Below are 27,670 nucleotides of genomic sequence, written 5' to 3'. Positions count from 1 at the left end.
TTCACGGGTTTAGGACTCCTAGAACTACTGGACTGTGGTTGAAAGTACGTGCATCAACCTCCATGTCAAAAACACAGAGGTAAGGTGAAGTGAAATTGGGTTTTACGTCGTGCTTGAGAATATTTCGCTCATATGACGACGTGCATGCGTGTGTATGTGTATGTGCGGCTGCTTGTACTAGCCCAGACTTATGCTGGTTTTATAGTGCTAGCCCACTGAGGGACCAACAAGTACCATATTTTAAAGTTTTTTTTTAAAGTATGACGTGGCCGGGGATCGAACCCGCGACCTTCCGATCTCCGGGCGGACGCTCTAACCACTACACCACGGAGGCGGTCTCAAAAACACAGAACCTCAACAGTCAGTAACAAGTTTATTAAAATTTTACAAGCGTTAAGTCTATGAGACAGGGATATACAGAGTTACGATTTGACTTCAACGTATTGTTTTGCAATGATGGGGATCTGTTACTGAACTTAAAGGACACAATGTCACACATCTTTTACCATATTTTGGCCTATATCATATATATTGGGGCATATGCACTCACTTTAGCTTCCTTTTGGCGCAGTAAAAGACTTATTATCCCTTACGACTTGCCTAAAATCGATAATTGAAACTTCGAGGCGAACAGCTTCAATACAGAAAGCACTTGCCATATATGGAATGTAGACAATTGCTCCATGCATCGAAAGTTGTCGCACGCGGTATTATCGGCGTTTGCAAAAGTGGTTTCAGTGACAGATTTTGCGTAGGATATTCGAAAAGAGCGGGACGTTGGTCTATGGGGTTCGCATGAAATTATGTTCGACAGGTAGAGGGCGCAAGAGTCGATTTAATGCAACGTTGCATTAATTCATTCGAATTTTTAAATTTAAAATTGTAATCTAAATATGTAATTCTGTTTTGAATACATTATATGGTCGCTTCCCTCTGAGGACGGATAGTTAGTCTTGTTGAGAGAAAAACATTGTTCATTTTTAGAGAGGTGTTGTGATATCATGCTTAAACCCTGTGTACTATGTAACTGTCTATGCAAAGTGCACAAATCAGATTGCATGTTTTATCGCCATTACAGCGAAACCAAATTTTGCAACTGTCGATGTTTTATTCAAACCAGACCTAATGGTTGCGCTCAGTGAATGATATTTATCATGTTAGAATGGACATATAATACTCAAGTTAATCGACGATGTAAAATGTAAAGGGGTAGTATTGGTCTCGAGAAAGCGCTACACGTTCAGAAATGTGCCTCGAAACCAAATACGATGCATAAGAGCGTTGTCAGGGTCGTTAATGACGCTGCCTTGACCACCAGGGGACATGCATCTGAAAAAGAAATTTTCGGTTCGTTTGATACAAGACATAGTACATTTCTGAATAAATATTCACAAATCCTATTGTGTGTTTATCCACTAAACATCAATAGGAGCTTGTCTTCAGCAACCCGTGCTTGTCGTAAGAGGCGACTAACGGGATCGGGTGGTCAGGCTCGCTGACTTGGTTGACACATGTCATCGAATGCTAATTGTGTAGATGGATGCCCATGATGTTGATCACTGGATTATCTGGTCCATACTTGATTATTTATAGACCGCAGCCATATAGCTGGAATATTGCGGCGTTAATTTAAACAAACAAACGATAATGCGTACGAAATCAACTGTAGACAGGCATGCTGCACACACATTCGTGACCAATTCGTGTTATTCCGGGACAAGCCGAAAAGCGGCTCGTGCCCCTCTGGAAGGATTTCATATTGGCGTATGAACATCAGAACTACTTTAAACAGGAACGATAACTCTATTCTTGTTTGATTCCAATGGTACATAATATCACCGTAGTAATCATACATTGTATTGGTGTTTATGTTTTTAAAGAATTAAACCTCTTTGATACAACAAAAAGAAGGAGAAAAACATATTTGTTACAGGCTTATTCTGACGTAATTATTACCAGATGTTCACTTTATATTTCCAATTATATTTCAAAATAGGGTTTGATAAGCACAAATGGGATTTGTTTGATTAAATATGTAAATAAAATTTTTAAAAGCTACATTAAATCCCAAAGCAGAAACTCAAAAAGGACTTAAAATATTTCTCAAACTGAACATTGGTGTAACCTTGCTGTCATACCCCAAGTGGAATTTTAAATGAAATCGCTGAAAAATATATGAATGATAAAAAAGTCAGACTAAAATATTCCCAGAGATGTGACATATATGCCCAATGTTAAAGATTAAAGTTGATTAGTTACATGCAGATATATGTCTCATATTATTGTTTTGAAACTCGGAGCGATTTAAGAATACATTTCCTAAACTTGTTTGAAGCGCACGCACAATCTTCACAGCAAGCCCGCAAGATCGTTAGAAATACCCTCAGTTGGACCCATGAGAAACGTCATGTCAACAAACGCACGTGCGTGTATTTGAATCTCTCAGGTCAATAGCATGATTCTTATCAAAAGCTTCATAATAGGCATCAAAATCCTGTTAGCTAAGTTCTTTGTACTTTCAATATGACGATATATATTTTTCATGATTATTTTAGACAATGACACAATGCCATAAACGATTTAAGTACTCAGGATTATTTTTACCAAAGGACCGCAGTCATTTACGTGCGTTCTGATTGGTTTGTCGTATTTTCGCACATAACAAGCATCGAAAGGGGGACGAGTCTTCTTGGAGGTAACGGAAAGAGGCGAGTGGACGTGGTGACGAATGACTGAACAGTAGACATTAAGCAGTAACGGTTGTCTGTAACAACACCACTCCTGGCACTGATTGTGCAGGTGTTGTGAATATTGTGAGTGAGGTTCAAGTTTTACACCGTATTTAGCAATCTTCCAGCAATATCACGGCAGGGGAGGGACACCAGAAATGGGCTTAACACATTGTGTCCATGTGGGGAATCGAACCCGGGTCTTCGGCGTGACGAGCCAACGCTTTAACCACTAGGCTACCCCACCGCCCCTCACGGCAGGGGAGGGACACCAGAAATGGGCTTCACATATTGTACCCATGTGGTGGGGAATGTTTTGAACACATCACAGGAACGCATGACAGTTGAGTACTTGTTGACTGTTGATGAACGTTTTGTTCAAATGCTTAAACTCGACTTCATCAAACCGAACTATACTTAATTCAATTTACGCACTTACGGTGCGTCTGATTTTCAGTTGGGGAGGTGAGGTAGTCTGGCGGTTAAAGCGTTTGTTCGTCACGATGAACCCGGGTACGATTCCTCACATCGGTACAATGTGTGAAGCCCATTTCGTGATATTGCTGGAATATTGCTAAAAGCAGCGAAGTAATTCTCACTCAATCAGTTACAGTCAAGACGATGTTTGTGACAGAACACCTGCACACGATTCCACACATTGTACATACACGCAACTATTACACGTGGCTGGTGAAATAGGGTTTTATTAGTTATTATTATCTTTCCTTCATTGTGCAGACAAGAAATGGTTCTTGGCCAGATAGACAGAGGAGATTTTTCAAAGTCTAGGGTTTTCAGTTTTGTCAAAACATTTAATTGTAGTAATTTAATCTAAACAACATCTGCATCATCTTTTTAATGGATGATTCTGTGAATGCAAAGCTGTGCATAGGTTCAGCCAAACAAGAACCCTCCCGTTCGATCTAAAACACAAAATTAGTTTCAACAATCTAAGACCTGAGACTCGTTCTAAATGTGTATAAACTGTAAACCTGATGAAGTGAATTAGTGAGTTACTGCTGGATCTAACATCGCAGCCAGCAATTGTGAAATAATGTGACCGAGGTTTCTAAATAAATAAGTCTGGAGCAATCACACCAGTAATCCACATGACGGGAATGTCCACATCACGCAGCGTGACAACCTTTTGTACCTGCCTCGTTTGAGAAACACAGTTTAATGGAGACCAATCCAAGCAAGCAATCAACCATTAATCTTTAATTTTACGAGTCCAATTTAGAAAATTTATTCTTCAAATTACGGCTTTAGGTTACATTTCCTTATAATGTGTTTCATTTTGTTAATTTATACACAATAGTTTTAAAGGTGGCTTTTTGCCTTCTTACTTTGATATGAGAGATATTTTCAATTTAGTCTTCAATGATGTTGGGAAATGTACGAAAAAGGTACCGCCAAGAGAATATCCTATACTTTATAGTAAATTCCCAAGTGCTCTTACCGGTAGAGACACGTGAAGATCCGGGTTAGAATTGGTCTCCAGCAACCCATGCTTGTTGTGAAAGGCGACAAACGGGATCGGGTGGTCAGGCTCGCTAATACCTATCCTAACTGCGTAGGCTGATGCTCAAGATGTTGATCACTGGATCTTCTGGTCCAGACTCGATTATATACAGACCGCCGCCATACAGCTGGAATATTGCTGAGTGCGGCGTTAAACAAACAAACAAACTTACCGGTAGATGGCGCCAATTTGTTGACAGTATCAATCAGAGCTTGGGTAGTCTTCCCGAGAAACTGAAACATCTTGGGGGTGAATTGGCTGAGAGTGTCGCAGGAGTTATGGTAACAATTCTTCATATACCCTCGGAAGTTAGCTGAATATGAAACGTCAGTGCAAAAGAATATCCAGAATTGACTTGACTCAGATTTTAACACAGTTGGAAAAATCATATGAATGGATCACTAAAAGTCAGTGACGGCAACAGGTGTTTGCGAAAAGATGACCACGTCTTTGGCGACCTAAAGCACCATGGGCGGCTGGCGGGGGTGGCGTTGTGGTTAAAGTATACGCTCGTCTCGCCGAAGACTTAGGTTTGATAACCCACAAGAGTAAAATGTGTAAAGCCAATTCCTGGTGTTGCCGTCGTGATATTATTAGAATATTGCTAAAAGCGTCGTAAAACTAAACTCACCCTGCAGAATCAAACTGCATTGACGTCAATGCACCGTAGTTAATGTACAAAAGGTCATTCCAGTTTTGCACATTCGTTGCCCACTAGTACGGAGAAAGGCAATTTCAATATCAGTTGTTTCAGGCATGTGGAAGCTAAGCGACGTTGAAGTAGTCAGCATTACACCAAATATCAACCCATTCTTTAAGTTTGAGTGAGTGAGTATGTTTGCGTCACTGTTAGCTATATTCCAGAAATATCACGGTGGGGGAAACAAGAAATGGGCCTCACACATTGTACCCATGCGTGAAATCCAACCCGGGTCTTCGGCATGACGAACAGACGCTTTAATCATTAGGCTACCTCACCACCCCTTTAATTTTGAAACTCAATTATTTCACAAACTCTCTTTTCCGATAATTACTCGTTAATTTAGAAGCTGTACCTGTGTCAGTCAAGAAGATTGCCCTCATGCCATTTTTCCAGAAAGAGTAATGGTCACTCCTTATGAGGTCATTGAATATCAGGAACTGCTGCTGTGTCAGTGTCTTGTCGGTCAGAACGCTGATGTTGATCTTCTCAAGCTCGAACTCATTTTTACCCAAGGCGGCGTAGGATGTGACGAAGGCGTCAAGGACGTCGGAGTCGTAGGGACGCCCAATTGCGGCGAGGAAGTCTCCTCTTTTGCCATCAGAGTTAACGCTGTTGTTAACTCCCGGGGCAAACTGGAGAGAGATGCATGTTAATATACTTTGTATGTGGCTAACTGTATTTTATCTCTCTATTTCTCTACACCTATTCATGTAGCCCTGAGTGCCAGCTTGGCTGCTAACAGGCGTTCTGTTTTACCCTCGATCACTGGATGTCAATCTCAACGGCACATTGCATTATCAATCTCAACTCCCTGAGGATCATACAACTCTTGCAGCCACTAGGCGCACCAAGTTAATGTGGCTTTCCCATCCTTACGAGGTACCCATTCACAGCTGGGTGGACTGGGACACATAGTCACAGTCCTTTGTCCAAGTTCACTGCACGTTGCTGTACCCACAATTAGGTGTTTGTACGTATTCATGTGGCCACCATGTGGTCATATACCAACTGATCGTGGGTTCTTTTAAGTGCACAGGGTTGTGTACTGTACACAAGGGTTAGTGACAACACTGAAAGAGTCTGCACCCAAAGTTGACTCCAAGGTTTTACACCCGGTCACAGGTGTGCTCGATCCCGACACCTCAACCTCGCTGGATCACTAGCAAGGCGCCTTAGACAGCTCGCCCACCACGCCCAACTAACCATCTAACGACTAACTTCGACACCGCACCTTGGGTGCTTATAGTGAAGAAACTGTTTTCACTGATGTCATAAAGTTTCAAAGGAAACTGAACCATGAACAAAAATTGAACATCCAGCTGGGTAATTTCCAGAAAGGCCAGGCATAGTAAAAACTTCATCGTATTTAGATCGTTTCACTGATTATATTTATCTCAGGCCGACCCGTTTGGTCGACTTTTGTTGCCTGCATATATGTAATTCCGTGAGTTATTATTCCAGGACGTGATTTCTGTATAACGGTATGCATGTCAAAAACACGTCGGTGATCAGAGGTGCTGATGGTTCTTTAGGTTAGAATCGTTCAAGTATTAAAATACTACCTTCTCCAGTCCCGCTGGGAGTTCTTGGGTATCTGTTTTTTCCTGTATATTTGCAATGGTGTCCATGACGATAAACCCCTTGAGAACAGGAACTGTGGCCCAGAAGGATGGTATCCAGTCACTGACAAACTTCCTGCTTCCACAACTAAGGTATGTGCACGCTTCTTCTGTAAGGTCTTTAAAGAAAATATCAGAACAGAAGCTTTGGGTTTGCTTAAAATGTATGTTAAGGTGGGACTGAATATGTGCTGTTTTCTTCAAACATGCAACATTTGGATTCAATATGGCTTTATCGTTAAACATATTTCAGCATTCGTGACCAACTCGTGTTATTCCGGGTCAAGCCGAATAGCGACTCTGCCTCTTGGAAAGGATATAACGATATATAATTTTCATGATATTTTAATAATCACATAATGACATAAAACGAGTTTAGTACTGGGGATAATTATTATCCAAGCGCCGAAATCATTAAGGGTGTTCTGATTGGTTTGTCGTATTTTCGCGCATAACAAACATCGAGAGGGTTCTTTGAAGTTACAGAAACGGTCGAGTAGTGACGAATGTACATATCAGTCACAGAAGTAAAAGTTTAACACTGATTCTGTGTGTTGTTTGCCTTGTCACAATAACCTATGCTTTAGAGAAAGATTGAAATATACCGTTGAAGCTTTCCAGATAAGTTTAATGAATCGAAAAGTAGTTTTCATTCAGACATTCATTCATCGCTCTACCTACTTTTCCATTCTTCAAAGTCAAAGGCGACAAAGATCACAGTGAAGTCTCGCCTGGACTTGGCCATATGTTTGGCAGTTTGGAGCATAGCCACCACCGCAGCACCATTGTCGTCGACACCTGCATGGGGTGAATCACTGAGCAAAGTAACGTCCACGTGGCCAAGAGCCATGGGTCATGTAATGTAATAATATTTCCTTTCAAAAGTTTAGACTCACTAGTGTACATACAGCCACTTACTTCAGGCAACTGTTCTAAACTAAATTTTGCAAAATATTCCATACTGTTTAAAGGTACTGTTTACACATGAACTTATGTATTGTAAAACAAATTCGTAACGTTGAAAAGATTATTGTCATGAGTTCAAGAAATGATTGAAGTCGGTGAAAAATTCTTAACAAAACTTTACACTACGACGCAGCTGTTTACATGCACGATATTTGCACATACATCTGATGCATGATCCTCGTGCAATTCTTCTGCATAAGGTTTGCAGTTGGTTCCCCCAAGTTAGTGGAGAAATCAGTCTTCGATGTAACCAAATATATATACATAACATATAGTGAGTGTTTTATGTGAGTCTAAACTTTTGAAAGGAAGTATATTGTCATCATATTTCTATAGATCTAGCGGTAACTTGTTTGAATGTTGTTTAACGCCGCACTCAGCAATGTTCAAGCTATGTGGCGGTAGTCTGAAAATAATCGAGTCTGGCCCAGACCAGTGGTCTAGGCAGTTGGGATACGGTGACATGTGTCGGCCAAGTCAACGAGCCTGACCATCCGATCCAGTTAGATGCCTTTTACGGCAAGCATGGGTTACTGAATATCAATGCTAACCGGGATTTTCATGTAATGGCTAAAGCATTAATTAGAGCTATCAAAACGTTGATTGAAGACATTACACAGTTCCTATTGGACGTATCATGAAATTATGTATTCAATAGGAAAATCGATCCAAAATTGAAAAGATAATGTGAAGGAAAGAGACAAAAAAGGACATGCTTATGACTAATCACGCTTTATAAAAGCAAAATATATTTTGTTTGCTGTTTTTACACATAAGTGCTAAAGATGTAACCAACATGCAGGGTTATAGTGCTAACAAATATAGAAACATGTAATTCTGGACTCGAACACACGATCATGCGATACTGAAAGGACACGTTCTTGTGACAAAGGAATGGTACTGATGACTCTGGTGATGCATCGCAAAGGTTATGGAAGTGGTTGTGGCATATATTTTTAATAGGGAACGGAAACGGTACATTACAGTTTTTTGGCTGTAAAAACTGCCATAACAATGCTTACCTGGTGTGTTATTCATGGTGTCGTAATGCGCTGCGACTCCAACAATCTGATCTTTACTTGTATTGAAATCTTTTCCCTTCGAAATACCGATGAGATTTACACCTTTCACCTGAAAAATATCCAAATATGAACACCCATACCATGTAATTGTTTGACTGGTTGGTTGTAGTAGTAGTAGTACAGTGGGGGTTCTGCATCAGATGCAGCTTAGAGGCTTATTTGTATGAATGAAAATAGTGAGGGTGTAGCGCGAACCATCCTTTGATGTGCCGCCAGCGTAGACCCAAAGTTCCGAGCATTAAAGTATCAGCTGGCTCGCCATTGTGATGGTTAGAGCTTTGGACTAGTAACCCAGCGTTTGCAGTTCGAGTCGGGGTAGCGACAGAACTTTCTGCGAGTGAGTGGAGGTGTAAAGGTTATGCCAGAGTTCCTACATGAGCGTTCTACTGACATAGTTAGTCCCTATGTATGTATGTCACGCCAGCGTTCCTACATGAGCCCTGGCCTGACATGGTTAGCCCCTCTCCATGTATTATGTATGTCACACCAGCGCTCATACATGAGCGCTGACTGAATGTGGTTTCTTGAACAGTTTGTGTTGCAAGGTTTATTGGAGGGGTGAATTCTCGATTTGTTTTTAAAACGTAGCCATAATATTCAGCGCCGACTTTATGGGGTGGGTCTGCCATGAATCTTTAATAAGAAGGGGGGTAATACCGTGTGAAACTCCAAATCCACTTCGAGGATGTAGCCTTTGTTCGAATCCGGCATGATGCTCTTGATATCGATCTCATCATCCAACCACTCGAACCCGCCCGTAGGTAGAGACTGGCTCATGCCCCAACCGTACAGGTTGTTGGTGTCGCGATAGAGGAGGTGATTGGTGGGCTTGCTCGAGTCGTAGCCTTCCACTTATTTGTTGTTGGCGCATGACTTTCTCGATGAACAGGTGCATGTCGTGCACATCCCACGAGACCGGGGCTGGTGTAGTACCAGGAAGGGTCGAGTTGATACTGTTTCAAACCAGGGAGACTATACTTGGCACATAAGAAACTGTGCATATAAAAATTTAAAATCTAAATTTATCGAACCTGTGTAGACACATAAGGATTTAAACTCAGAGATTAGTGACATGTATCCAACATGCATGCACGTGCCACGTTCCGTGACGTCAGTGGGTTCGTCCTTGAGACGTGCAATACGTTGTTGCACGTGCATTCTGGGAAAGAAAAACAGAGCAAATGAATGCTACACAATACTGTCACTTTGGAAAGCTCAACCCCTGCCCTTGCGATCGTTCAAAAAATTAAACGGCAATTGAAACGCATAGCATGCCAAGGCTCACGTCTGCACAACGTCATGAGGCCATTGGATGGTCCGTGGGGGAATGTCTCAACGACAAGTGGCTGCACGTTTCCACTGCCACCGGAACACCATTTCTGCACTGGTGAGACGCTACCAGAACACAAATGACGTTCTGGACGTCCACGTGTAACAGCGCCAAGACAGGACAGATGGATAAGGGTGACCCATCTTCGCCACAGGTTTCAGACTGCAGTGATGACTGCCCAAACCATCCAGGACTTCGCCGTATCCACCCCAACACAGTTCGACAACGTTTACGTCATCACGGGATCAGACCACGATGTCCCGCCATACGGCCTATCCTGACACGTCATCGACCAGCTCGCCGAATGTGGTGCAGAAATCTTGTCCCCAGACCCTTGTTTTGGTGGAGAAATGTTGTTTTTACAGATGAGTCCAGGTTTAACATTTCCCATAGTGATGGACGTCAACATGCCTATAAACGCGTGGGAGAACGTTATGCACAGGCCTGTGTCTTGGAGAGGAATCGCTTTGGTGGTGGTTCCGTGATGATTTGGGGTGGAATGACAGCACGTCAAAGAACTCCTTTGGTGATTGTTCAGGGCAACTTAACGTGTTTGGGCTACAGGGATCAGATTCTTCGACCTGTGGCAATTCCTTTACTGCAACGTCATGGCCCCGGGTTAACATTCCAACAGGACAATGCCCGCCCTCATACGGCAAGGGTTGCTATGGATTTCTTGCAACACCACAACGTTGACTTGCTGCCTTGGCCTGCAAATTCACCAGATCTCTCCCCAATAGATCATGTTTGGGACGAGATGGATCGACGTCTACACCGTCTTCCTCATCCGCCAGATAACGTCCTTGACCTTGCAGCAGACCTCGAGAGAATCTGGCGTGACATCCCAGAAGCCTTCCTTGCACGTTTGATAGGCTCTATGATCCCTCCAATAAAGTTTATATGTACCTTTGACATTGTTATCGTACTTATCAACTGGGATAATATTTTGACAATGCACAGTTTGTTTATGTGGCTAGTATATATAACAGGGAATGGTCACTCCCCGGAGAGCCCCTTAGCGTATGCCTCGGCTCGTCACGTTACCAGTGTAGCCAATATGGCGGAAGCGTAGTTTTTAAGATTGAGCCCGGTTTATTTCAAACAGCTGATTACATACGCTGAGCGTTGTGACAACTTAAAACCTACATGAAGAAGATAAGTTACCTATTCTGTCACTTCATTTTAAGTCAAATTATTGTTATTAGTATCAGTATTTGTACAGTAGATTTGTAGTAAAGTTTCAAGTCGGCATGTTGTAGCTCACTGGCTTCAATTCTCGGTACACAGCGAAGAAAGACTAAATTCCATCGCTAAAAACTTCTTTCACATATTCGTTTAATTTTTAGAAGGGAAATATACCTTTAGTTGAAAGGTGTTTGCAAGTAATAGTGATAGTTTTATAACTAAACATTTTTTGTTAGGGTGTATTTGAGATGTGTGAAAATTATGAAATGTTGCCGATCTGCCATTGAAATACTACAGGGTGTTTCTAGTTATTGTTCTAAAACATCTTTCACATTCACCTTTTAACTTTTATGAGGGGAATATACCATCAGGTGAAAGGTATTTGCAAGTAATAGTGATAGTTTTATAATTTATTTATTTTTGTTAGGGTGTATTTGAGGTGTGTGAAAAATATGACATATCGCCGATCTGTTCTGATACGCCATTGATGCTTGTGATGCTTGAGTTTTATAGCCCATGCCATTCCACACATGCAATAAGATATCTGAATTAGTTACTAATGTAAAAAAAAGTGTCTCAAAGTAGATTTTTAAAAAAAAGGACAGCTGATGTTAACACATGTGTTCTACCGATAGTTTTGCGTTCTTTAACATGTTTGGGGAGGGATGGCCGTGGTGTATCATTTATTCTTTCATTCATTCACATATGTATTTCTTTCTTTTATTCTTGTTCTTTATTTCTTTCATTCATTCACATATAATTCTAGCTCTTAATTCATTCATTCTTTCATTCATTCATTCTTTGTAAAATTCCGACTGATACTATACACTGGCTGAAGTACTGTTAAACGCAGCCGAAGTTGCGCTGGGAACGAACCAAGTCACTATGTGCGTTGGAGCATGACGAGGCACACGCTAATTAGTACAAATGGTAAAGAAAGCAAGCGAGTGACCTATCCCTGTTGTAGAGTATCCCTGTTCAAACACGTCATTCTGAACGTCTCGAACATGTCGGCCAGCAGCAGGACGTCCGTTTTCAAGTACAGGTCGTGGTAGTTGCCCAGATTCTCGCAACCCAGTTTGTTCCACACGCTCTGAGCGTGGTCGTAAACGTCCTGGGAGATTTCGGATTCTGTCAAGTTGCTGTAAAATCGGTCGATGGGAGGTAGTTGAGCCTCGTCGAACTTGGGCCAATCATCCATGTACTCATACGGGTACACGCCCTTTTTGAACAGCAGAGGTCGAGTTGCCTCATCGGTGTATCGATGGGGGATGGTGAAGGTATCGTTGTCCTTAACCAAACTGTCGAGCGATGACAGGAGGAACTGAGCGCTGTCGATAAATCTCAGACCGTTGAGCAAGAACGAGATTTATTTCTCCATGTTGTTGGGGATGCACTTGATATTGCCATAGATGTTCGAGATGGCCTGCATGATCAAGTGAGAATCTTACCCTCTCAAATTGTGGAAGACCACTGGGATGTTGATTTTAGTGGGATCGATTCTAAGTTACACGTGTTGTGAGCTGCACCTCGGTACCGGCCAGTGATGTGACAATGATCTCTCATGACATCCCCGTTCAGGGGTTGGTCGCACACGTGGCAACGCTGAGCCTTTTCATGAGCGAGTTTATCCTCCAGCGTCATATCCATGGGGGCAGGGTCTGACAAAGCTTCCCTGATGTTTTTGTCTTCGCGTTGTAAGAACGTGAGAAACGTTTCGGCTGCGTCGGGACCTCGGTAGATTACAGAATCTCCGTTTCACCGACCACGTACCCAAACCCGCAGACTTGTTGTTCTTGCGTTTTGTAAGTAAAACTTTTTTCCGGGGATGGTGCGATGTGGTCGACCTGTTTGCTGAGTGCTTCGAAGTCAGCGTAAATGATGTAAGGCACGGGCATTTGATGTTTGTGGTTGATGAATTTTAAGATGTTTTCATGTTCTCGAGGAATGTCGATTCAGATCGCCGTCTCTCCCACGCCTTGGCAATCCTCACGGTGCGCTTCCAGCAGGTTGGCTCGCGTCAAGCCGTGCAGACATCGTTTGTTTATGCGTTGATTGATCGTACAACAGTCTGCTCAGATTTTCAACATGTGTGTAGTGATACTTACCATCTTTTTCGGTCATAAATAAATTGATTCTGCTCTTATCATTGGGCATGGAGCTGATTCGGTGTACGATGGTGTTATTGCCTTCGTGTCCGAAGACGATTGCTAAATGGTTCAGTTTTTCAAATCCGGTCCAGTAGGAAATGGGTGTGGGTTTAACTAAGCCATCCCAGTCGTCTTCGGGGTAGCTTGAAGGTCTATTCTTATTAATAGCTACTGGAAATAAGCCAGCTCTCACCGAATATACTGCACAAGCATCGTCCTGTTTTTAATGTTATTAATGGCTTTTTTATTACTGTAGTAAGGTGGCAAGTCTAGGTACGATCCGCCTTTGAATGGTACGTAGTTCGCTATATCCAAATAGATCGTGTTGATACTTCCCGCCACCCACCCGTAGCCCCTGTGCGTCCATCGTTCCAACGATCATTGTATTTTTTGTAGCAGGGTATCGAGGGTCGAAGGGATCGAGTCGGATTGAAGTACGACTTCCTGCTTGCCTCTGAAATAAGGCTCGATGGATCGGTACTGCCATCCGTCTGCTGTTTGTTAAGTGACATGTGGATGGTGGATGGCATTTGATACGTTTTAAATCATCCAACTCTTCTTTGACTTTGTCGGCTATCAGGGATTTGACGCTGTTGACGTCGATGTTAGACTCGACGATCATTTTCCAGCTTCTCAGATACTTATCCATGGCATGGTCTGTCGGCACGAATCTTAACTCGACCGCCTCGGTGTCTTCCAACAAGGTGAGCAGTTGGGCTTTCCTCATGTGAGAATAACCCTTCAAGCCCACGTTCTTTAGCTCGGAGTTTGAGGTCTCGCACGGTAGGGGGTTTGACATATTTCAGTTGAGCAGTTGGAGAGCAGAGTGGTGTATGACTCCGACGATATGTGAATCATGCGTTTTTTAAACACTCTGTTAACAATTGTGACACCGAACATTCACTATAAGGTAATTGTATACTGCTCCTGTGAAAATGGTATCATGCAAACCTTATATCAATTACATGGAAGCAAATTATCTACTAAAAGCAGAGTGTTGTACAACTCAAACGTGTTTTTGAATCGTGCACATGTGTTTTTTGAAACACTCCCAAAATAGTGACACCAGGTGTTTGGGATAAGGCGATATATGCTGCTCCAGTGATTTTTTCACCTTGACAGAAAAAGGGAAAGAGTTGCACGAAAAGCGAAATTACCGTCACAAGATTTGTGTTGAAAGTCTGATTGTACACATCCAATCCGTAACTTCTGAACTCGTTCATGATGAAGTCTCTGGCAGCAGCTTTGTATGTCGGGTTGGTGACATGGTGCCGGGGCTTAGAGAAGTGGTTTTGAAGGGTAGAATTCATCCAGGCCGTATCTACATCGGCATTCGAGGTCACCAGCCCTGTTGTATAACGAACATGAGTGAGTGAGTGCTGCTATTTACCTATCTATTTTATACAATAAAGGAAGGTCAAGGCAGGTTTATTACTGTAATGTAAATATTTATATTACTCTGATGTGGGCACTGTTGGCGTTTAAATCGGATGCTATAATGTCCATAATTATGTAATTATGTAATATTAACCAATGTCACGATCATGAAAATTCTTTTGAAATCAACATTCAGTTTTCATTTGTTTTGTGTTATTAAACGCCGACTCTGCATTCTTCTAGCTGTATTACAGCGCCCTGTAGATCGAGTCTGGACCAGCCAATCCAGTGATCAACAGAATGAGCATCGATCAACGCAAGTGCCGAGGACCAATTCTAACCCAGATCTTCACGGGTCAGCTGGTTCGAGATATGGATCTGTATGATCCTGGCGAGGGATATTGAGACCAAGAGTGAGTGAGTGAAGTTACGCCACACTCAGCTATATTTCAGCTATATGGGGGAGTAGTATATACAATAGGGGTACGAGATCAAGTACAACAAAAGCCTCTGTAAAGCTTCATTTATGAAATAAAGCTTTTGTCAGGCCCTTATCTCTCTCCGCTATTGTATATACCACTGTTTGAACCCCCAGTTAACTGCAACACTTTCCTGATCACGTGATGCTATTGTCGCCCTATGTTGTGTTGACCTCAAGGAAACAGTTTAATGTGAATCGCCTATGAATTACAGGATACTATTGGGATTACTCGACAAGATAAGTGTTAAATATTTTGCTTGGGGGGCTACGCTTTGGCCTCGTTCAGGGGGTACTCTCACCATTTTGGCAAGCTTATGTATGGCGCTCACTCCTTTCCAGTACCCACGCGGGCTATAGTAAATAGCCTCCAACTTTCTCTCTTTTCGTGACATCGTTTACATATGGCTATGTCTTTGGTTTAATTTTCTCATGCCCGTACGCGCTGTGTTGATTCCATCAGCGGCTATCCAACGCTTCGTGTCCATCGGCGACACGGATGTCTTTTTTATCGTCAGTCCGTATATCCTGTGTCCTTCGCTTCTCAGCGTGTTCATCTGATGCTTGAAGGTGTGGGCCCTGAACAGGGCCTCCTTGAACCTGGCGTGTTTGATGTGTTGTTTCACCACGTACTTCTTGACACCCTTCGTCTTCCGGATCTCGCTATTGTCGGCTTTCAGGATGGAGTACATCTTGGGCCTCAAGCCTATGTACTCCGCTATGGGCATGCCAGCACACTCGTCCTTCATCTTACTGAGGACCTTTTGGTTAACCGTGCTGTGTATGGCATGGTCCTTGGGGTAGTCACTTGTGTCGTATAAATGGATGTGTTTTGCCATGTCCTTGTACACGTCTTCGGTTCGAATCTCAATCAGCAGGGAGTCCGTGTCCGTGTACAGTGTACAGCACCTGTCGGCATACTGATGCTCATCCCAACGTAGACGGGCCTGTTGAACTTGATGTGGCTCTTCCTCATATGTAGGGCCACCTGTTCGTCGGTGAATATCTTGCTTTGGTTGAATACCGGGCTAGCTATCAGTCTCCTGAGCTTGTCTTCCTCTTTCGCCCGGACCAGCTTCACGGTCACGCGTTTTTGCAAATTCTCCATTGTCTTACTGAACACCGAGTTGTTCATGAGCTTGTAGAGGTTCTTCTCAAGTCACTGGTGGCCAGCTTTCGCAGGTCCGTGTTCATTCTGATGTAGGGCTCCATCCAGGGGCTTTGGTTGAACTCAAGCACCCTATGTGTTTTAGTCAGCCTCATAGCCAGCGACAGGTACAGCTGCAGGTTGCGATAGTGAACGATGTACTTTGTCTTTTTCATCAAGTTGGGTACGAGTTTTTTCACGTTGGCTAGCTTATTACCCCCCACCCTCTGTTGGTAGTCGGACATCTTCTCCGGGTTCACCATCAAACGTTCTGGGCCCAGGGGGTAGCCGTTGTGTGACTTGTGTAATGCTGCTGGCTACTCCAAGTCAACTTTGGGGATGTAACCTACCCCCGAACCCGGCGGTATGCTCATGACGCTATCTCAGGCACCCACTCGAACCCCCATGTGGGTAGATACTGGCTCATAGCCCAACTGTACAGGTTGTTGGCGTCGAGATAGTGGAGATGATTAATGGGTTTGCTAGCATCATAGCCCTTCACATACTTATTGTTGGCTCTTGCGTACCGTTTGGCAGCAATGGAGATCCCACCTCGCAATCCTTTCTCGATGAACAGGTGCATGTTGTAATCGGTGAGGAGTTCCAGCTTAACTCCAGTTTTCTTCAGCAAGGCATCCCAAGAGAGACCGGGACTGGTGTAGTACCACGCATGGTCGAGTTGATACTGCTTGGAACACGTCTTTCTGAACGTCTCGAACACGTCAGCCAGCAGGAGTACGTCCGTTCTCAAGTACAGGTCGTGGTAATAACCCAGGGACTTGCAGCCCAGTTTCTCCCACACATTCTGGGCGTGGCTGTAATCTCCCTCCGTGATGGCGGAGTCGGTCAAGTTGCTGTAAAATTCACTCATGGCTGGTAGTCGGGTCTCGGCGAACCTGGCCCAGCTGTCCATGTACTGGTAGGGGTAAACACCCTTCCTCATCAGCAGGGGCCCGAGTCTCGGCGTCGGTGTATCGATCAGTGATGGGGAAGGTATCGCTGGCCTTGACCAAACTGTCGTGAGACGACAGCAGGAACTGAAGTGAGTCTATAAACCTCAGGCCGTTCAGGGAGAAGGAGATGTATCTCTCCATGTTTTTGGGGATGCACGTCGACCTTCGCGATGGCCTGCATGATCAAGTGAGAGTCGTACCCTCTCCAGTTGTGGAAGACCACGGGGATGTTGATTGTCTTGGGGTTGATTTTGAGTTTGACATGACAGTGATCTCTCACCGAATGGCCATTCAGCGGGCCGTCGCACACGTGGCAATGAGTGCTGCGGCCGTGAGCTCGCCGGTCGGCTTGGGTCATACGCATGGGAACGACATTGTACAATTTCTTCCTGTTGGTTTTTTTCCTTCCATTGCAAGCACTTTAGACACTTTTCAGCCGCGTCGGGACCCCTGTACACTACGGGAGCTTTCGTTTCCCCATTACATTGGACGACCACGTATACAAACCCACAGGCCTCATGCTCCTGCGTTTTGTGCGTTTTGGGAGTCGGCCTGGTGTCAACGCTTTTGATCAAGGCTTCGAAGTCGGCGTAGATGACATAAGTCACTGGCATCTGGTTCTTATGGTTGGTGAATTTTAAGATATTGTCGCCTTCATTGGGCATGTCGATTCGTATGGCCGTCTGCCCCACGACTAGGCAGTCCTCCCGGTGGGATTCTAATAAATCAGCTCGCGTGAAGCCGTGAAGGCATCATTCACAAAAGTGTTTTTTCCCGTCATATTTTGATTGGTCGTGCAACAGCCTGCTGAAGTGTTTTATCCATGCGTAGTGGTACTTACCACCTCGCTGGATCATGAATATATTGATCACGCGGCGATCCCCCATTGGGCTGATCCTGTGCACGATCGTTTTGTTGCCTTCGTGCCCAAAGACGTTGATGGCTATGGCATTCTGCTTCTCGATTTTACCGATCTGAAATATGGGTGTGGGTTCGTCTATACCGTCCCAGTTGAGCCCTTCGTCTTGGTGATAGCTCGTAGGTCTGTTCGAATTAACGTCGGTCGAAAACAAGGCTGACCTGATCGCTAACCTCATGCAATCCACCCCTCTGTTTTTTATGTTGACCATGGCTTGTGTTTTCTTGAAGTAGGCTGGCAAGTCGAGGTATGTAGTTAGCTATGTCTAGATAGAGTTTATCGATTTTATCCATGGCCCACCCGGAACCCCTGTGTGTGAAGCGTTCCAAATATTCCCGTATTTGCTGAAGACTGACATTGATGGACTCGTCTATAGTCTTGGCATGAGTGGCGACTTCTTGTTTACCCCGGAAGTAAGGCTGAACGTTTTCAACGGCACCGCCGTTTGTTGTTTATCGAGCAACATCTTTGCCGTTATTTGAAACTTTAGACTTCCCAAATCGTTCAGTTCCTCATTAACTTTTTCAGCGATCAGCGGCTTGACGTCAGCGATGTCTATGTTCTTATCTACATACATGCGCCAGCCTCTCTTACCTACAGCGTGTTCAGTGCGTACGAACTGTAGATCAACGACTCTGTGCTGATGCAACAGTTCGACGAGCTCGGGCTTCCTCATACGTGAATAACCAGACAACCCCAGCTCTCTGGCTTCTTGTTTGAGTTGTTTCACCGTTGGAGGGGGTTGTATGTCTAGTCAGCTAAACAGCTGGGGTTTCCTCAATCGAGACTACCCCACTACATCTCAATCTCTCGCAATATGCTTGAGCTCTAGGACAGTAGTCATTGTTATACCAAGGTGTATACAATCTCTTACTGTGTGTTCGGTACCGAGTAAAAAATGAAGCGCACATATCACTAATGATCAGAGGTCTGATGTCATCAATACTGCATTTACCTAGAAACATCGACCAGCTTCTAAGGCCAAAACTCGGGGGTGGAATTCGAATGAATTGAATAGCAGGCATTATTATACCTAGGTGTACACAGTCTCTAATTGGGTCACTGGCTAGGGAAGGGAGGTAACTCCTCCTATCCTGAGGAGGCGCCTACGGTCGTTTATGTAGTCCTTTTTCCTCTTGTAGATAAGCTGGTGTCGGTTGACGTTTGCCCCGTGGGCTTTGCATAAACAGTAATCACATTTAACCCCGATACCGCACACGGAGCACGTATACTTTGCGAAACACCTCCTGTGGAAACAACAGTACCCCTCCATCCTACATTTCCTACGGCAGGTCTCGGTTTTTCCCATAAGCACGTACTGACATCGATAAGGAGCAGGTCTCATTGTATGCTCATATGTGTATCTAGTTTAATTGCTTTGCGATCAATGCAGTCGCTGCTCGGCCTATCACAACAAAGGCCAATTCTCGATCCTTTTGTCCCGGGCTGGGTGCGTAATACTGGGAGAGTGTGGGTTCCTCAATTGGGGCCAGCTATTTGCCAGTTAACAGGTAGTATTCTTTCACGTCATGTCGACATTCTTGAACGTTCGAACGGCATGGTTTTCACGCTCGAGTCGTTCGTTAATGTGATCGAGTCTCTGCATACGTTTCTTCGTGTACTCGGCTTGCACGGCTTGTAATCGTTCAACGACTATATTGTGTCGTTTTCGTTTCGCTTCAACCTCGTCTGCGTTCGACTCCCGTAATTTCGAGAACAGGTAATTACTCCCGGATAATGCCAGGGCATTGACTAAAGCCCTGCCGACCATCATACCGATCGTAGCCATCCTATATATGCCTGTATTTACTTCAAAATATTCCCCGGTATGATCCCTTGCTTCACAAGGATATCCTTGTTGGCCATCGCGATACCCAGGTTCATGATGAGCATGCCCATATCCTGCAGGTCGAAGTCGAGCTTGATAGTCGGTTGTTTGAGGACCATCTTGGTCAACCGAGCGTATCCTACGGCTAGGCCGGCGACCATGGTGGCGTGGTATGCTTCGTTAACGAACGTTTTTCCCTCAGACATCATGTATATGATATAGAAACATATCTTTAATTACAACATAATATGGAGCTTCACGTCTACCGGCTGTGGGGCTAAGGCTGTGGGTGGGGTTGGTGCTTGTGGTCTATTATAAAGCATGAAAACCGCGGCAACCGCAGCAGTTACGCCTACAATCCATATATAGTTACTCTTATGTTGCTTGGCTAGACCGCCTTTTCTACCGGCGGCGACCCTTTTAGGGTTCTTCTGCTTGGTGACTTGTAGTGGGGCCTCCTGTGTTTTGGGTTTGTATTTATGGTACAACAGGCAGCTGACGGCGCCCAAAGCGTGTTGGATAAAGGGGTCCTTCTCGATGTCCTCCCACAGGTAAAGCCGGCGTTCCGGGGGAATGGGGAGGACATACAACGCTATGCCTGTGTAGATCTGCGTCATCTCAGCCCCGAGCCGGGACTCATATCTCGCGTACAGCTTATCAACCTCATCGGCAGCCAGTTTCTGGATTTCATCTGGAGCATAGTCCCCAAAGTATTGTTTGGCCTTGCCGCCAACCACCAGCGCCATAAGTTTCTCTCGCTTGTCGTCATCAGGCATCACTCGCTTATCACCCTCCACCAACAGTTGTTCAACAGTTCTTTGCACTCCATCCTATAATGTAACAAGCAATTCTTAACTCTAATGAGTTAATGCTTGGCATTGCTTAGCACTTCATAAGCCACGGTTGGTCGGTCTTGAGCACGAGCTTAGCGTGCTTAGTTTCGGCTAGCTGCCTTTTCACTTGTTCCCGTTCAAGTTTGCTCATCACGTCGTTTTCTATCAAACATTCCTCGAATGAATGCCTGTCCTTGCAGTGGAATAAGGCTACCCATCGCGTCTGTTCCCTGAGGTCTTTCAGTACCGAGTTGAACTTCTGCATCAACACCCAGACGCTGTGCTTTGCGTGTCGGCCGGGGAAGGCTAAATACGATAGCATGTCTCTCTTTTTTGTTATCTCTTTATTAGCGCTGCAGTCGTCCAGGATAAACAGCGTCGACTCCCCTTTAAATTTCCCGTGATAAACTTTCAACCAATCCTGCAGGCATGTTCCCTGGTCGACTTTGTGCACGTCCGGGTCCGTCATCACCCAAGATCTTTCCGTGTACGTTTTGTTGATGTGCAGAGTAGGGCACATGATAATGATATTGTCGAACACATCCCGGTAGTAATTCTCCAGCATATCCAGCACGAAAACGGTCTTCCCACAGCCTGTCTGCCCGCACACTATGGCACAGTGTGCATCTCGAGGTAGATCAATAGATGGCTTGCACGAATCTCCCATTGTCTATATTAAGCTGCGCGTCCATAATCACGTACAGATATAATTTCAACTTGCCCGCGGGTTGAGCCTTCTTGGTAATCTGGACGGATATCCCCTCAGTGCCGTTGTCGACGCGGCGTCCGCTGCCGTGCAATTGATCGTCGTCCGTGGATCGCATGTCCAACCATAGCGCGTACTTCGTGGTCAGGTATTCACCGATCTGCACAGAGCTTAGATCCAGGTCCTTGATAACGTGTTGGTGTCGGGTCGGTAGCTTCGTTATCTCGTCCCACTGCTGGTGTGCCCTCATACCGGCGCTGAACAGCTGGTTGGGCACGCCCTCGATGGTCACTTCCACTTTCGTGATCTCGGGGTTGAAAAACGTTTTCCTGTCCCTTCGGAAGGGCTTGTAATCCTCTACGGGGACGATCAGGATGCCTTTCATCGATCGCGCCGGCACATTTAGGTTGATATTCCACAGCGTGTCGCTCTTATCCTGTATGATTTCTCTATGCCACAGTATGCGGTCATACAGGATGGTGACCTTCCCCTAGTACTGGTTTCGAACCTGCCTGGCCAGCTCTGGGCTAGTGACCATGTCGAACTCCAGAGATGGCATAACTGGCATCATCACCATTCGGCGTACGCACGACTTTGCTGTTGTCGTTGAACGTGAGCTCGTATTCAAGCCTATCACCCAGCGTGGCCTGGTAAAAAGGCACGTGCCCAGTGAGCAACTCGAAGTCGAGCGGCACGCAGAACCTGTTCCCGTACGCTTCGGCGATGGCCTTGTCGAGCTGGTCTGCCGTGAAGCAGTAGCCCACACGCAGCCTAGTCGACTTGTTGATGCCATGGTAGACGTCGTTGACGCGTTTTCCGTCACTTTTCCAGAGGTCACCGTAGCAGTAAAACACGTCGCTGCTCAACACCTCGTTGTCGCTGATCTTGATGGTGGTTTTCTTGGTGATGGCCTGACCTACGTTCCGCATGAGCTCGCGTTTGTCGTTGTTGGAGGTCAATGTAATATTGAACGCCAGTCTAACTGTGTCGGGCACGATGAGGTCATTCTCGACCAGGTTGGGCAATCGAACCAGCAGCGTTTGGTTCTGGTCTATCTTGCTAGGATTATTGGTGATGGTCACAGACTGGCGCATGGCTCTAACGCCTAGAGGCTCCCTTGATCTCCGGAAAGGGTCTAGCTTCCTACCATATGACATTGTTATACACATTAAATATATAAGTTTAACATAATTAATATAATGGATGACATTCCGATTGATGATTTGGGTGCTGGTGCGTCCGCTGATGTGGATTGCGATGACACCTCATTCATGGGGGACGCCGTTAGCAACGAACTTTTAACATCGACCGTCAACGACTAATACAACGCGTTGAACTCAGATAGAAACGACATCAATCCGTGCGGACGAGACTTTCGACAAGAAGGGCACGCTGTGATTGAAAGCTCATCTGGGGATCGATCTCATGAACAAACACACGAGAAAACCGCTTGCGTTGTCTACGCCAGTCAGTCATTATGGTGGGCAACTGATCCATGATGAATTAAACATGCGAGATTAAGCCGGCGCATGGCCTAAGCTTCCCCCAAAGGTCGCCCAAGATCTGCAAGACGTCAGGGCCGAACTCAACGATGATCGAGATGCCAAAGAAACGACGGACAGTATAAAAAAGCTGTTGGGCACGTATCATAACAAACCCTTGCTGTGTTTCGAATTTCCTGTTCGAGAACTGCGAGGGCTAGACAGGGCATTGCGAACCGTTCGTGGAGAACTCGTGAACAATATGGGGAAACTGAACGAAATTGATGAGCACATCACTCGCGAGAAAATAAAACTCAGTCAGGTCCAAGATGACGAGTCTCTGAAAACCATCATCGAAAAATGGTTGCGTGACTTACAAGACGAGAGGCGGACTCGTTTGGAATCCGCTTCCTCAAACCGGGAACAGCTTCGATCTCAGATCAACCGCTTGCGGGAAACCATCGATCGAGTCCTAAATGAGGACACAACATTGGCTGACAGGATCTGAATCCTCTTCCGAGAGCAAGGGATCACCATCGCCAGCGTTCTTACAGCACTGGGCTTCATCATATCAACCCTGGTCATATCGCTGATGGGTGGTGGAGGTGGAGGTATGCCTCCAACACCAAGCCCATCAGGCGACGTCAGAGACTGGGTAAAAAAACATCTGAAATCACTCGGCCAAGCCCTGGCTAAACTTGCTGGTAAGGCCGCCGAAGCCCTGCCCGGCATCCTGGGTAGTATTGTCTCGTGGCTGCTGAGCACGCTGGCTAAAACTGTCATGTGGCTTGGACAAAACCTGTGGGCAGCCATTGTTGCTGGTGTACGTAGCCGCTAAGGAATTTTTTAACCAGATGAGACCTAAGCCGACCGCGATCCCCCCAACCACCAGCGCTGTTTTACGGCTGATCTGCTGTTGATTTTCAGCCACCCGGTGTGGTGGCAGGGGCTGTGGTGCTGGTTGAACCCTGGGCTTCGGGGGTGACACCACTATATCCGTTTCACCCGTGGGAGGTGGGACGTGACTTCTGGTCGGTCGTGGCTATGACTATTTCATTGTTGTAGCCCACCACTTTTTTTACTCTCAGTTGCATATCGCTCGGAGCCATGTACAATCCCGCGTCGAAGACGTAGTCGACTTTCGACCGGGCGTATTCCAACACGTCTTGGTAGCATCGGATAGCACTCGGAAGATCAACTGGAGCATTGATAGCATCCTCGAGTGTCTTAAGCAGTCCCTTACCGAGGATGTTGGAAAGCATTTGCCACTGCGCACCAAACAGCGCCCACACCTACGTTCGAATCGTGTCGTTCAATCTGGTTACACCGGCACAAGTGAACCCTCTCTACGTGTCCAGCATGAACTTTTTCCAATCATCCGCAGCTGGCTGCTCGAACCTCCAGACTCGATAATCCTTGCTGTTGTTGAAAGCCATGTAACGGTCATCCCACTCGTTCGTCATGATATGTTACCTATTGCCTTACCCTTATTCACCTACACAAGGAACTAGGCCTTACAAGCCTCAAGTACATTGATCGATTATTAAATGAAGACCAATTAAAAAATATCTTGTAGCATATATTATACGCACAGGATGGGCCTGTACCCAGTTGTAGTGGAAGTAGCGAAGACACTGAAAACCGTAGACGGATTCGCTTGAGGCAGTTATGCGACATAAAACACCAACTATAGTTTGGCATGAAATGCATGTGGACCTGGTTTTTTTTTAATATCTTTTCATCCAATGACCCAATCGATCTCAAACTGTGCAAGTGGATGTTTTGTCAGACAACCTAATCACATTGTAAATCACCGATTTTATGCATTTTAAAGAATTCGTCTATGTAACTGTCAACAAAATAAACAGCAGAACGCAAACTCCTGTCAGAGGGAGGGAGCAAATGACCAGTATCAGCAGCAGTGTTGGGTCATAAAGGTAAATGCACGTGCAGTTCATGATAGTTACCAGTGCACTGCACAGTGATAGACCGTTTGGATCATTCACATTGACTACTTCTAGCTGTCATCATGAAAGCTGATTCAGATGATGCTAAACGTTAAATTAGAAATGTGTTGAATTTTTTTAAAAAGAGCAAACGTAGCAAACCGATTAATAAGGTGTCGGATTACATGAAACATACAACTTTTGCTCTTGGCATGAAAAAGAACATCGTGCTAAAAATTGTGAAAAATAAACCAACAACCAATAAACAAAACCTTGTACAAAAAGGTAGGCATCCAAAGTTAGATTCTTTTGACATCAGGGTCATCAGAGATGTCATTCGCCGTCTATTTACTAGAAATGAACACCTCTTCATACCTGTCACGTGCATAGCTGACCTACATTGACGAACGTTGACCTTTATGACCCAACACTGCCGCTGTTACAGGTCATTGGCTCCCTCCCTCTGCAAGCAGTTTGCGTTCTGCTGTGTATTTTGTTGACAGTTACATAGACAGATTCTTTAATACAAATGCATAAAATCGGTGATTTACAATGTGATTAGGTTGTCTGACAAAACATCACTTGCACAGTTTGAGATCGATTGGGTCATTGGATGAAGAGATATTGACAAAAAACCGGGTCCACATGCATTTCATGCCAAACTATAGAGCAAGACCGCAACAGACGGGCAGCGTTATGCAAGAAGTACCATAGAGCTTTCAATGTCGTGGACGGGGCCGATATCGCCCTTATGACAACCTGCATGGGACTAGGGGCAGTAGGTGTCAGTTTGTTGACCACCATCGTAGCCGCACCCACGGTGCTGGGCATCAAGATAACAGCTGGGGTGTCAGCGTTGATAGGGTTGGTGTTTAAGTTTGCCTCCCGCAGACTGCATCGTAAAGCTTTGAAGCATGACGAGATCAGGGTATTAGCTGAAGCAAAGCTGAACACGGTAAGCGACCATATCTCCACGGCACTCACAGAGAGTAAAGTCTCCACGGAGGAGTTTCATTTGGTCCTCTCTGAACTCGCAAAATTTCACAGAATGAAACAAGAAATTCGGTCCAAGTCTCGTAAGACTGCCGTCAGCGAAGCCGAGAAAAAAAAGTACATAGAACAAGGCATTCAACAAGCCCGGCAAGCCTTCATCACGAAGACCAAAGAGCTCATAGGCAATTCACATTAAACTGTTTCGCTGAGGTCAACATGATATAGGGTGATCACAATAGTATGACGTGATCAGGAAAGTGTTGGTTCGCGGTCATAGTGACCAGGAAGTTAACTGGGGGTTCAAACAGTGGTATATACAATAGCGGAGAGAGATAAGGGCCTGACAAAAGCTTTATTTCATAAATGAACCAGACATACCAGTGATCAACAGCATGAGCATCGATCTACGCAACTGGGATACGATGACATGTGTCAACCAAGTCAGTAAGTCTGACCACCCGATCCCGTTAGTCGCCTCTTACTACAAGCATGGGTTGCTGAAGACCAATTCTTAACCCGGATCTTCTCGGGTCAGTTGGTTAGAGATATGGGTCTGTAATTTGATGGATCTGTGTGATCCTTTGCCAGGGATATTGCAACCAAGAGTCACGAGCAACACTGTCGGGTTACAATGATACGCCATGGACCAAGTCACATGATCCGTTTGCTCGCCACTGAAGATACATGTTGGGTACGTACATTAACCCGTCAACAGCATGGGCATCGATCTACGCAAATGGGATACAATGACATGTGTCAACCAAGTCAGCGAGCCTGACCACCCGATCCCGTTAATTGCCTTTTACTACAAGATCCGGTCAGTGGCCTCATCTTCACGGGGACGTGTTTGTGAAAGGTCCATGACTGACTGACTGACTGACTGAGTTTAGTTTTACGCCGCTTTTAGCAATTTTCCAGCAATATCACTGCGGGGGACACCAGAAATGGGCTTAACACATTGTGCCCATGTGGGGAATCTAACCCGGGCCTTCGGCGTGACGAGCCAACGCTTCAACCACTAGGCTACCCCACCGCCCCTGAAAGGTCCATGAAAGATGCAGATAGTTACAAAAGAAAGGCAAACTTACCCATAACCACAAGGATGAGGCACGACGCATATACCATCGTTATAAGATTCCGATAGCTACTTAGACAAATGTCGTCCCTGAAATTACGCAGTAAATGATAAAAGCTTTCCGCTTTATATCTGTGTTTGAAAGCAGCTGATAAGGGAGTAGGTCACCTGGTGGACCACTGACAGTATATGACTGCAACATTCCAGGAGTACCAAGGAAAGAGCAAACGAAGGTCAGACTGCTCCTTGGTAGCCGAGGTATGGTTGATTACCGTACCTTCAGGAACTTCCTCGTCACCTCAGAAAACTTCTGTTCAGTTGTAACATGTAAAGTTAGGGAGGGACTTTAGGTTCAACACTTGTTGGATTACCTAAATCCATGATCGGGGAGAGTCGAACCCGGACCTTCGTTGTGACGTGTCAACAGCTTGACCACTGGTATGGTCACCTTAGCTTATCACCTCACGAAGATCAGGCTGTTAGTGTTGTTTATTCATGGTAGATGCATAAAGAAAGTTGTTTATTTTTCTGCAAATCGACAGGAACCGCTGAAGGAGAGTGGGTATTGGGGTATGTTGGTGTGTGATATTTTTTACCTAAAGTTCAACAAACGAAATGGTATTCTGTATGAGTGAGTGAGTATGGTTT

At 45.0% G+C, this 27,670-nt stretch overlaps 1 protein-coding gene across 2 annotated transcripts; it reads right to left on the bottom strand.

The window, feature by feature from the left end:
- Window positions 1-360: 360 nt before the first annotated feature.
- Window positions 361-27,190, bottom strand: LOC124272237. Of its 2 annotated transcripts, none has more exons than XM_046707391.1 (8): window positions 27,036-27,190; window positions 14,444-14,634; window positions 8,562-8,670; window positions 7,255-7,371; window positions 6,517-6,692; window positions 5,307-5,586; window positions 4,424-4,564; window positions 361-1,329 (listed from the first exon to the last, which is right to left on the bottom strand). In XM_046707391.1, exons 1-8 carry the CDS (start codon window positions 27,070-27,072, stop codon window positions 1,241-1,243), a joined length of 1,140 nt encoding a protein of 379 aa, XP_046563347.1. In that variant the 5' UTR covers window positions 27,073-27,190; the 3' UTR covers window positions 361-1,240. The 2 variants fall into 2 exon arrangements, with proteins under 2 accessions (XP_046563347.1, XP_046563348.1); XM_046707392.1 differs by lacking the exon at window positions 361-1,329 and adding an exon at window positions 3,418-3,652.
- Between the last annotated feature and the right edge of the window lie 480 nt (window positions 27,191-27,670).

This window comes from Haliotis rubra, unplaced genomic scaffold (assembly GCF_003918875.1).
Source record: "Haliotis rubra isolate DU_JTF1 unplaced genomic scaffold, ASM391887v1 Scf1677, whole genome shotgun sequence".
NCBI lineage: Eukaryota > Metazoa > Mollusca > Gastropoda > Lepetellida > Haliotidae > Haliotis > Haliotis rubra.
This window is presented reverse-complemented; position numbering and strand designations above follow the sequence as displayed.